At 28.5% G+C, this 12,969-nt stretch overlaps 1 protein-coding gene across 1 annotated transcript in view; it reads right to left on the reverse strand.

Annotated features, from left to right (window-relative positions):
* Positions 1-12,969, reverse strand: part of ptprma (protein tyrosine phosphatase receptor type Ma) — a 298,397-nt gene that overhangs the window by 38,842 nt on the left and 246,586 nt on the right. Inside the window, 1 exon segment of the mRNA XM_051104590.1 lies at positions 11,116-11,309. Coding sequence (XP_050960547.1) covers positions 11,116-11,309 — 194 coding nt within the window.

Consider the following 12,969-nt stretch of genomic DNA (forward strand, 5'->3'; position numbering starts at 1 on the left):
TATTATATTTTTAAAACTGGTATTTGTTACAAATTAACTGTTAATATTAAACAGTTAATTAGCTTGAATATTTAATTTAATATTAAAATCAATAAAAATATTAATAGTACATTTTTAAAATGTTACATTATTAAACATTTCAATAAATACATAAAATCATACAAAAATACTGACAACATAATAAAAATAGCAAAATTATTGTTTAACATTTCATTAAATAACGAAAATCATATTATTAAAATTGTTAATTATTAAACATTTAGTTGCATTTTAATTTAAATTCTATCATTAAACATTTAATTGAATATTTAACTGACTTAAAATTAAAATTTTATAAAAATATTAATAGCATATCAAAATTGTAAAATTATGTAACATTAAAATCAAACAAAAATATTAATATAATAATATAAAAAATGAGTAGTTTATATGATTAAAACTGTTAAATTATCATTAAACACTGAATTAAATATTTAAATGATTTAATATTAACAGTCAATAAAAATAATAATAGCATATTATTAAAATGGTTAATTTATTATTAAACATTAAATGTATAATATTTTAATTAATATTAAAACGAAACAAAAATATTAATAGAAGTTAAAGTTTTAATAAAATAAATAAGTTTGAATAAAATTAATATTAATATTATCATCATATAAAAATTGTTTAATTGCTATTTAACATTAAAATCAAACAACAATATCAATATAGTAATATAAAAAAATTAATAGTATATCTTATTAATAGTTATAAATAGTTAATTTATTATTAACCACTAAATGTAATAGTTTAAGTAAATAATATTAAAATCAAACAAAAATATTAATAAAAGTTGAAGTTTGAAGAAAATTAATAAAATTTTAATTATTGATTTTTTAAATAATTTAAAATTTAATTACAATTTCATTAAATAATAATATTAAAATATTATGCATTATTAAATTATTGTAATTTTCTACAATATATAATATTTATATACACTTTAAAAGTTTTTAATATTCTCAACCTTTTTCTTGCCTCTTAGATACAGTTATTTTTTTTATTTGGTGCAATGCATTCTTGAATTCTCTTATGCATGAAGAATTCAAGCCACGCTCTGCTAAAATTTGGTGAAAAACAAGCATAAGTGCATTAAAATGCTGCCTATGTAGGCAAAGTCGCTTTACAAACATGATCACGTAAACAATGTCTATTGCATCCCGTCCATTTGTAGGATTGTTTTAAGATTGTTTTCTGTGGTAACAGACATCACATCACAAATGCTGCTTATAGAGTTTGACCGCAGGAGCTGGACGCGGCGTGCGATTTACATCCAACCAAATGAAATGGTGAGACAGACAGAAAGAGAAACGCAGCTCGATCCGAGCCCACGTTTGTTCCTCCTCAACAGAAACTCATGAAACATTTATACGGCGCGAGACGCTCTCCTCGCCGCGCAATTACAACTAATTATGAAAATAAACTTCAGCGCTGGCTTCTGAGGGCCGTTCGGCTCCTTTCTGCGCTTTCTCCGGCGTAAGTGTGGACGTGAGACAGAAACAGAGCCTCGTGTGCATCGTCTCCCACCGTCCACAGACAATTGATATGATTGCGGGTGATTGTGCGAACGCAACGACGACAGCAGCTTCATCTGTCTCTCTTTGTGCTCTTTGTGCTTAATGACGAACAGCAGAAAACGCGGCTTTCTGACGAACGTCTCGGCTTACGGCGCTTCGTCGGGAGGCTCTGATTGAGGTCACGCTCTGAGATTACAAGTAAACCGCTCTGCTTTATCGTGCCATGAATCACCACAGATCTGCCGGGAAGGAAAGATGAGTCAGGTTGAACCTGCGCTGCTCTTTCATTTCGAGCATTTGAACCTTTTACAAGACTTACAGAGACACAAAAACACCTCTGTCATTTTAAAGCTTAACACATCTGTGTGCAGAAAATAAATACAAACACATTCTCAAACGCACTACTGCTAAAAAGTTTGATTTTTACTTATTTATTTATTTTTAAGTATTACCAAGGCTGCATTGATTTGATCAAAAACACAGGAAAATTTTGAAATATTTTTCTTATTTAAAACAGCTGTTTTATATGTGAATATGTGTTCAGATGAAATTTATTTCTGTAATCAAAGCTGAAATTTCAGCATCATTACTCCAGTCTTCAGTGTCACATGATCTTTCAGAAATTATTCTAATATGCTGATTTGCTTAATTTATTTTTTAATATATTAATTTGCAATTACCCAAAGTGTTATAAAAACATTAACAAGCATACGACACACATTAAACATTTAATTGAATATTTAAATTATTTAATATTAAAATCACTAAAAAATAATATTTTATTAAAATTGTTATTTGTTAAAAATTGTATTAAAATTAATAAAAATATTAATAGTACATTTTTACAATTGTAAATTATTAAATGTTTCAATAAATATGTATTTAAAATTAAAATCAATTATTAAAAATACTGGTCGCGTATTATTAAATTGAATGATTATTAAAATAGTTAATTATTAAACAATTAAATTATATCATTAAAATCAAATAAAATATATTAATAGCATATTAAAATTGTTAATATATTTATATTTGTTTATATTTATATAAATATTTATAATTGTTGTTATTATTTAGCATTAATATCAAACAAAACAATAATAGTATATATTATAAAAAATGTTAAATTATCATTAAACACTGTATTTAGTATTTAAGTTGTTTAATATTAACATTTAATAAAAATAATAATAGCAAATTAAAATATTTACTATTTAAATTAAATAATATTAAAATCAAACTGAAAATAAAATAAATATAAAATAAATAAATAAATAAATAAAAAACACTGGTTGCATAATATTAAATATCATGCACAATTATTATTAGAAATGTCATCAAATTCAAATCAAACAAAAAATACTGATATCATATTTTTAAAATTGTTAGATTATTATTAAATATTTAATTGAATACTTATTTAAAATTTAAATCAAATAAAAATACTGATATCATATTATTGAACATATTATTGAAATTATCATTAAACACTGAATTGAATATTTAAAATTATTTAATATTAACAGTAACAAATTAAATGTAAAAAAACTTACTTATTAAAAAATAACATTAAATGTTAAATCTTCAACTTATTTAGAAAAAAAACTGATTTAATAAATAATAAAATAAACAATATAAACATTAACTGAAATAAATATTAAAAACTTAAACTTATTTTAAAACTATGAAATAAAAAATATTTATAATAAAATAAACTAAATAAACATTAACTAAAATAAATATAAAAACAATTATAATTACAATTTTTAAATATATAATAACCAAAATAAACATTAACTGAAATAAAAAAAAAAACTTAAATGTATTTTAAAAAATAGGATATAAACAAGATTTTTAACAAAAAAAAACATTAACTGGAATAAATATAAAAACGTACAATTACTTAAAAAATTAGATATATAATAAATAAAATGAACATTAACTGAAATAAATATTAAACACTTAAACTTATTTAAAAATTGGAAATAAAAAGATTTCTAACAAATAAACAAAAATAATTAACTGAAAAAAGATTTCTAATTTTCATTTAATAAAACTTAAACTTAATAGAAACTATACAGGCACTTAAAACAAACCTTAGAAAACTCAAACTTATTATTTAAAATGCATTTGACATATATAAAAATAACAAAGTCACTTAAAATGTAACTAAAATTAATACACCAAAAACATAAAAATCTAATCGAATCATGATTTGCTGCTCAAGAAACATTTCTGATTATTATCAACTGAAAACAGTTGTGCTGCTTAATATTATTATGTTGATGAATATATATAAAAATGTTCAAAAGAACAGCATTTATTAACACTAGAATTGTGTTGTGACAGTATATGGTATATATAGATGCGTAAAGGTCATTTAATGCATCAAACGAGACATTAAAACCAATTGAACACATGTTGATGTTGCGTGTGTGTTATTTTCCTCCTGAAGCGGCAGCAGTTTGTTATTCAGCGGCGCCGAGTGTCTTTTGAGACGTCTGTCCTTTCATGTGGCGTAAGTGACAGCGAGACGAGCCGCGCCGAAGGAACGAGCGACTGACAAGCACCTTTCAGATAATGAGATGCGGGAGTCCGACGCCGACGCCGACACCGCAGCGGGAAAATCAGCACAACTGAGTCAAACCAGAGCCGACGGCCGTCACACACACACACACACACACACACGCTTAAATATTCAAGACGGTCACACGCAGACGCCTCCGAGAGTATTTACACAGCCAAGACGCGTTAGAAAGTGCAAATTCTGTCAAACAAACTCTGACGCCGCTTCTGTTCGCTTTTACTGCTGGAGAAACACAACACACGCACGAGAACAGGAACAAATCACCCACAAATGTTGATTCTGTCATCGTTCATGTCGCTCCAAAACTATGATACCTTGATTAATCTTTAAATCACACATTAAGATATTTGCAATCATTGCTTAGATGTAAATAAAAGCCTGAATCAATTCACATGGATTCGTTTCGTTAAGTTTGACATTTTTGGATGATAGAAGTTTTGGCTGCCTTTCAATGGAGGGACAGAAATATCATTAAAAAAAGGATTCATTAAAAAAAAAAAAAAAAATCTTAGACTATAAAGACCATAAATTACTTTGAAAAAATAAAAAAATAAACATTAACTGAAACAAATTAACTCAGAAATAAATAAATTAATTAAATAATAAAAATAAAATAATAATAAAAATAAAATAAACAAAATTAACATTAACTGAAACAAATTAACTTAAAAAAATAAATAAATTAAAAAATAAAAATAAAATAAACAATATAAACATTAACTAAAATAAACTATATAAAACTTATTTAAACAAAATAAAAATCTAAATAATAAAAATAAAATAAACAAAATAAACATTAACTAAAAAGTATATAGTATATTAACTTAAAAAATGACATTTATTTAAATAACTAAAAACTTAAATAATAAAAAAAACATTAACTGAAATAAATAAATAAATAATAAATAACGTATTTAAAAAATTACACTTTTTAAAAATAAAATAAAAAGTTAAATGATAAACATTAACCGAAAAAATTAAATATAAAATAAAAACTTAAATATTGAAAATAAAATAACAATAACAAAAGTAATATTATTATAAATATTAACTAGAATAAATAAACTATAAAAATGTTAACTTATTTAAATAAAATAAAAACCTAAATAATAAAAAACATTAACTGAAATCAATCAATCAATCAAGTATAAAAACGTATACTTTTTATGTATAAAAACATATAAAAACTTTTTTAATAAAATAAAATAATACACGTTAACTGTAATAAATTAACTAAAAAATTTAAAACTTAAATAAAATAAAATAATAAAATAAACACAAACTAGAATAAACTATAAAAAACTAAATTATTTAAATAAAATAAAAACCTAAATAATAAAAATAAAAGAAACAAAATAAACATTAACTGCAATAAAATAAATGTTTAAATAAAATAAAAACTTCATAAAAATAATAAAGCAAATAAACATTAAATATGAAATAAATGAATTAAAAAAAAAACTTACACTTGTTTGAAAAATACAAAAAAAAAAAAAAAATTAAACATAAAATAAACTTAAAAACATAAACTTATTTATTTTACTAATAGAACTACAACTAAATAAACAAAACTAAAAACTGAAACTTCTAAAAAAGTAAATCCAAAAACTAATTAAAATGACTAAAAAAAAAAAAAAGTAGTTTAATTTTTAGTTAAATTTTAGTTCACCTTGAAGTACTAAAATATCTAAAACTAAAACCTAATTTGTAAAATTAATTTCACATATTTAAAAACAAAACAAAGCAAAATCACTTCAAATGAGCTAAAATTAAAATGAAAAAACTAAAAATGAAAAATAAATGCCAATTCAAAATACTACCAAAAACTATAACAGTATGTCAGTGAGACTAAAAATGACACTGGGGTGAGTAAATGAAGACAGTACTTTGATTTTTGGGTGAACTGTCCCTTTAAGAGTTTCTGAAGCGAAACAGCAGAGAATAATGATTTTTAGTCTTTGCTTGATGGAAAAATAATCTTTTGAAATACAAAAATGTGGTGCTGAATAAATAAGCTTGACAGCAGACTGGAATGGAGCGGATGGTGAAATGGCTGGCAGGAAGCTCCAGGCTGTTTCTGTCCCTCTAGGCCACTCGCCGCGATTGGCCGAGCCTCAAAACCGCAGCCAATCGGACGCACGACGGGAATCACGAGCCAAAAGCGTGGCAGGATTCTAAAAAACGGATCTGGATTCGTCCAGAAGGAGAGAAGCGGCACGAACGATAACATTAGAATAAGTCACGTTCGGTCTCGGCGGCGCTGAGGATAAAAGCAGGAGGTGAAAGCAAATCAAATCAACACAGTCATGAAACCAAAGTGATGGCGAATAAGACGCGCTCTCTCAAACACGTCAAAACAAGCATGAATAAAACAAGCGTCGAGCTCGACTCAATAATGCATGTTGTCGATTCCCTGCTGCTCCTTATTGTTATGCATCCCAGCGTGCTCCAGGTGTTTGAGGATGGATTACTGCGCCCCGACCGCGAGAAGAGCCGGCGTGAGCCGCGACGCCAAACCGCCGACCTCCGTGACGTCTGACGCCGACTGGCAAAGCTTCTGATGTGTTTTAACCACTGATAAACTTCACCACACTGAAGATTTTACTGCCATTTAAGCGTCAGATGTTCAAATGTTGGATTCTGACACAATAAAAGTTCATAGAAACTGTTCATTGATATCGTCACATTATTTAAACTGAGGAATTTGTTTTCATTTTTACTTTAGATTACATTCATTTTTGTTATGCTTTTTGTAAACTGCATTATTATTATTATTTTTTTATTATTATTATGGAAGCCTGTTTCTGCTGTGTAATAATAAAACAAAATTACAATAAAAAAGTAATAATAACAAAAATATTGCAATGGTCTGGAATGAAATATGACAGTATTTTTTTTAAGTTTTAGCCATTTTTATATTTTTTTTGTCATTTATTATTTATTTATTTATTGAATATTATGGAAGCCTGTTTCTGCTATGTAACAATAAAACAAAATATATTTATTAATTAAAAAATATATTGCAATGGTCTGGAATGAAATATGACACTGTTTCTCTGAAGAAATAGTTAAATTATAATGTAACATGATTTAAAACTGAAAAAAAGGCTACAATTTTGAATCAGAAAGATTGTAAATTTTGAATTTAATTTTTTTTTTTGTGTTTATATTTTAATTTTAAAGTTTGGTAGTTTTTTATTGGACATTTATTACTTTTTATTTATTTATTTATTTATTTTTTATATCACTAAAAAAATTCTAACAAATTTTGATAAAAATCTAAAATATTCTTAAATTAAAAATTTAAATGTATAAACAAATGCACATTTTTACAATCTGCAATTTAGAAATTCTAAAAAGTTCTAAATAAATAAAAATAAAAATACCAAAAAGTTGAAATCAGCTTTTTTTATTTCTTTAATTAAATATTATGGAAGACCATTTCCACCATGTGGTTTTTATCTCAATTCAGATTTTTATTTTTTTTCTGTCATGGAATTAAAAAGTAAAAATCTTACAATTTTTGACTTTTTATATTTTAATTCAGACTTTTCTTGTAAGAACAGTTTTTGATTTACTAAATTAAATATTATGGAAGACCATTTACACCATGAAATAAACATGAAAAAGTAACATTCCAAATTTTTTTCTTTTTATTATTTTTTTTGATTTTACCATGGAATTAAAAATGAAAATAATCTCAATTTTTTTTTTTTTGTAATTTTTTATATCTAAATTCTGATTTTTGATATAAATTAGAAAAAAATATGAAATAAATAAAAATAAAAATTCCAATAAATTAAAAAAAAATAAAATAAATAAATTGGGAGATAAAAAGTTGAAATCACCTTTTTATTTTTTTAAACCTGTAGTTTTTATATTTTAGTTTTAGTTACTTTAGTTTATCAACTTAAACTAAATGAAAATAAGAAATGTACCTGAAATATTTTTTTCCCCAGATAAACCATTTTTTTCCCTTACGATTTTTTTTTTTTTTCTATAATAGCTCTGATCAAACACTTTTTTTTAAAAGTGAAAATGACATATGAATGACCCAAGATTATTTGAAAAAACAGAAAAATAAAAAATACCCATCTCTGAGTATTACAAGCGACCCGGGAACTATGTGTTTGTAAAGTTTTAAAAACAAATTTCCATAAATAATCAAAACACACAGAACCTTCTTAGACTTGCATTAGAAAAAAGAACAAAATCCCGCCTGATAATGTGTGGGGCGTCAACAGCCGTCAGTGCAGGACTTACAGGAGCTTCAAGACAAACTTCAGGACAATCGGGATCTAACAAATCATATCAGCAACTAACAAGCAACTAAAACATCTTACATATATCCAAAAAGGGCTGCTTACCTCATTTATCTTTTCCAAAGTTAACGTACGGAATAACAAGAAGCAAAAGGAAAGATAAGGGAATATTTTAGTGTGGGTCATTCTCAAACCACTACAGTCACTGTGCTGTTCAACATGGAGGAGAGAAACACAGGCAACACAAGCAACTTTCACATGGAGGAAGGGACGGGGAGTGAGAGCTGAACTCGACGTCTACCTCCGCTCAAAAAAACATCTTTATCCATAATGAATCGAGCCCTCGGGGCGGCTCCCGACCCAACGGGCGTCTGCCTGAAATATTTATTCCATTCAGATGTGAAGGATAAAGCGGTGAGGTTTTGGTGGCGGGTGAGAGGATGCACAAACACACGGAGCCGCGACGGGCTGTTTTAACGCCGCCCGCGTCTCTCGCCGCAGTAGACGTTAACAAACGGACCAGCGCACGAGTGAATCTGTCTGTCGTCGTGTGTGTGTGAAGATAATGCACAGAACATGGTGCTGAAACGGAGCTAAATCTTGTGCCCAAAACGGGATTCAACAGAACTGGAGCGGTTTGGTGATCACATGAGCTCATGGACAAAAATACTGCAAAAAATCATCTACCTCAGGGTTTTTGTCTTGTTTTCCACTGTAAAATCTACAAATATTTACTTTACAATCAAGATGACTTGATAATTTATCAAAAAAGTCAGTTTGTGCTTACAACAACAACAGAAAATCTATTGATGGGGTCAAAAAAAGCTCTCACTTAGTTTTATCTTCAGTAATTTTGCCTCTCAATCTTGATATTTTTATATATTTGTACTTGAAACCAAGACAAAAATACAATTTAAAAACTCTTAAATCAAGATACATTTACTTGTGAAGTCAGATACTAAGCCTTGTTTTCTAAAAAATGTAAAAAAAAAAAATCAAGTCTGTTTATATATATATATATAAAAAATATCTGCCTATAGGGTCAGAAAAATAATCCTGTTTTGCCTTTGAATTCCGTTTATTTGTTCTTGTTTAAAAATAAACTTAGTTTCTTAAGTCATTTTAAAATATTTCTTAATTTAAGAATATTTAAGTACTGGAAAATAAGACAATACTATTTATTTTCTACAAAAATCAGTTTATGATTAAAACAATGAAAAACAATTGAAAAATTCTTATTTTAAGCACAAATTAAATTAATAAAAAAAAATCAAGATACTTTTACTTGGGAAGCAAACTGACTTGGATATTAGATATTAAACGTTTGTTTTTTTTTTTAAATGCATTAAAATTAAATGAGTTGATGCTTAAAATAATAAAAAAAATAAATACATATATCTGTCAATGGGTTAAGAAAATCAATAGTTTTCCCTGTGGATCAAGTTCATGACCCTATTGCCAGATTTTTTTTTTTCCTGTTTTAAGCACAAATTCACTTAATTTTCAAGACAAAAATACTATCTACACTGAAAAATATGCTTTTCTTACTGAAGATTTTTTTGTCTTGTTTCCAGCCAAAATGTCTAAAAATTCTTAAATTAAGAAGGATTTTCTAGACAGGTAAAAATTATTGTCTTGTTTTCAGAAAAAGTTTTTGCTTAGAAGAAGCTAAATAATTTGCCAATGGGGTAAGCAAAATAATCTTATTTTAAACAGAAAACTAAATTATTATTTGCTTCTCAAATTAAGATACTTTTACCTGTAAAGCCAAATTACTTAGATATTAAGTTTTTTTTTTTTTTAAATGCATCAGAATTAATTGTGTTTATGCTTAGAACAGCAACAAAAATATGTCAATGGGTTAAGAAAATTAATACTTTCTTCTTTAAATGTTTTTTTCTTGTTTTAAGCACAAATTCACTTAATTTTCAAAATGCAAAATATTTTCAAGTAATGAAAAATGTGTAAAAAGTAAATGAGTTTACAGTTAAAACAAGAATAAATATCTGTCAATGGAAGAAGGCAAAATTACTTAGATATTAGATATTAAGTCTTGTTTTTTTGAAAAATGCATTAAAATTAAATGAGTTTATACTTTTAAAAAATATGTGTAAAAGGATTAAAAAAAATCAATAAATTTCCCTTTGAACCAAGTTCATTTTTTTTGTTTCAAGCACAAATTCACTTAATTTTCAAAAAAAAGGCATGAAAAATATGTAAAAATGAGTTTACAGTTAAAACAAGAATAAATATCTGTCAATGGAAGAAGAAAATTAATATTTTAGATATTTGTACTGGGAAACAGGATGATATCAAGTCTTGTTTCTCAAAATTAAGTGGGTTTATGCTTAAAACAAGTATAAAATTGGGTAAAAAAAGTTTTTCAAATGTTTAGATATTTGTACTGCAAAACAAGACAAAAACACAGAGCAAGACAGTTTTTGCAGTGAATACTAAAACCATTTTTGAGCCAAAAATGAATAATTGACTCATTCTCACGTCGTTTCAAAATGAGATGTTGAGCAAAAATGTCAACATTTCTAGGCCAAACTCTGAAAAATGTTATAATTTTATTCTATAGCAAACCGAAGCTCGGACATTCTGCTAAACATCTCCGTTTGAGTCACACCCCTAATAAAGTGATATGCAAACAGCACGCACACGTGTGACGAGGCAACGTGGAGAGTCGAGCGAAAGGACGCACCTCGTATTCCTCTTTGAATCCGTAACCCTCGGCGCACTTCATCTGCGTGATGTGCTGGAGGAGATCGGCCACGCGGATGGCCGGGTGAAGCTGCCCCGTCTGGTACGGGACGTCCACGGCCTCGCGCTTCTTGTAGGAGTGAGTGTGCGACTGCACCAGGCTGCTGGTCTCGCTGTTCATGGTGTGGTTCTCGTCTGCCGGGAAAAAGGCGAGGGAGAAAGGGTCAGCAAACGCAGAGGGAAACGGCGAAGGAATGGATGAGCAGTAGGTTGACGACCACATGAAGAGATGAGCACGGAACAACGGGTGAGTCGAATCCGAACATGTGCATAAACAGAACGCCGCACCACGTGAACATCAAAACAAAACCAAGCCGTCTGTTCTAGCTAAAGAAACTGGCTACCCGATGTCAAAATGAGGTCGCACGAATGGTGAAATGGTGATGTGTGGATGCGGCACCGTCACGACAGGGTCGGGAACCAAAACCAAAAGGAAGCACATGTGAGGATGCAGGTGAGTGGAGGGTGACTGCACGTATGAAGAGGGCGGCCACGGGTGACGGCCATGCTAGCTAATGGGAGGGCGAAATGCCACACAAGGCCATGCGAGAGAGAGAGAGAGAGGCGACACGGCTTGAGGGGAGAGGGGGGAGCGGATCCCACTGACAGTCACCCCCAAAAAACACAGGGCCGATTGGCAACTTACCATTAATGGGCACTTTTTTAGAGGATACGTAACAGGTTAAATGTGAAGAAAGAAAACAGGAAGAGAGAGGAAAAAGGGTGTAAGCAACAAGATAGTTGAAGCAAGAGCAGCTACACATGAAGTCCAGAGACTATCTGACGTTCTGACTGACTCACTCTCAAACGTCTGACGTGTCAGAATGAAGCCATGAGACGAGGCCCGATCTCAACCTGCTCCACGCTCGGGTTCAGCGAGTAAAAATCACATCCACCGTTTTGTAGACGATACAACTTTCCAAACAGGCCTATCGGGGATCGAGTGTTACATTTTGTATCAGTTTTTGCAAATCGAAGTCACGTTGATCTTGCAACATTGTTTCAATTTATTACTTTTCCTACAGATCTTGTTTGAATTTCAGTTCTGAATTGCACATTGGAATTGTTTTTGCATTAAACGTCATTGTTTTTCAACGTTGACACAACAAGTGACATTATTTCAACCATATTTTCACATTTATTTAATGTCACGAATCAAGGTTGAATTAGTGTTGAATTTTGTATCAGTTTCGCAAATCGAAGTTACGTTGATCTTGCAACACTGTTTCAATGTATTACTTTTCCTACAGATCTTGTTTGAATTTCATTTGAATTTTTGAATTTTGAGTTTTGAATTGGAAGCACATTAATAATATTTTTGCATTAAACGTCATGTTTTTTCAGCATTATCAATGTCACAGATCAAAGATGATTCAGTGTTGAATTTTGTATCAATTTTACAAATGATTCACCGTTGATCTTGCAACACTGTTTCAACATTTTACTTTCCTATAAATCTTATTCAAATTGTTGAAGTCTAATGTTTTTGCTTTCATTTCGACCACATTTCTATGTTTATTCAACATCATGGATCAAAGTTGATTTGGTGTTGAATTGTTACAATTTTGCAAATCAAATCAACATTTTACTTTTCCTACAGATCTTGTTTGAATTTCAATTCTAAATTGGAAGCACATTAATAATGTTTGTGCATTAAATGTCATTGTTTTTCAACATTGAAACAACAAGTGACATTATTTCAACCACATTTTTACATTTAAATTTATTTAATGTCATGAATCGAGGCTGAATCAGTGTTGAATTTTGTATCAGTTTTGCAAATCGAATCATCATT

Source organism: Labeo rohita, unplaced genomic scaffold, assembly GCF_022985175.1.
Source record: "Labeo rohita strain BAU-BD-2019 unplaced genomic scaffold, IGBB_LRoh.1.0 scaffold_75, whole genome shotgun sequence".
Taxonomy (NCBI): Eukaryota; Metazoa; Chordata; class Actinopteri; order Cypriniformes; family Cyprinidae; genus Labeo; species Labeo rohita.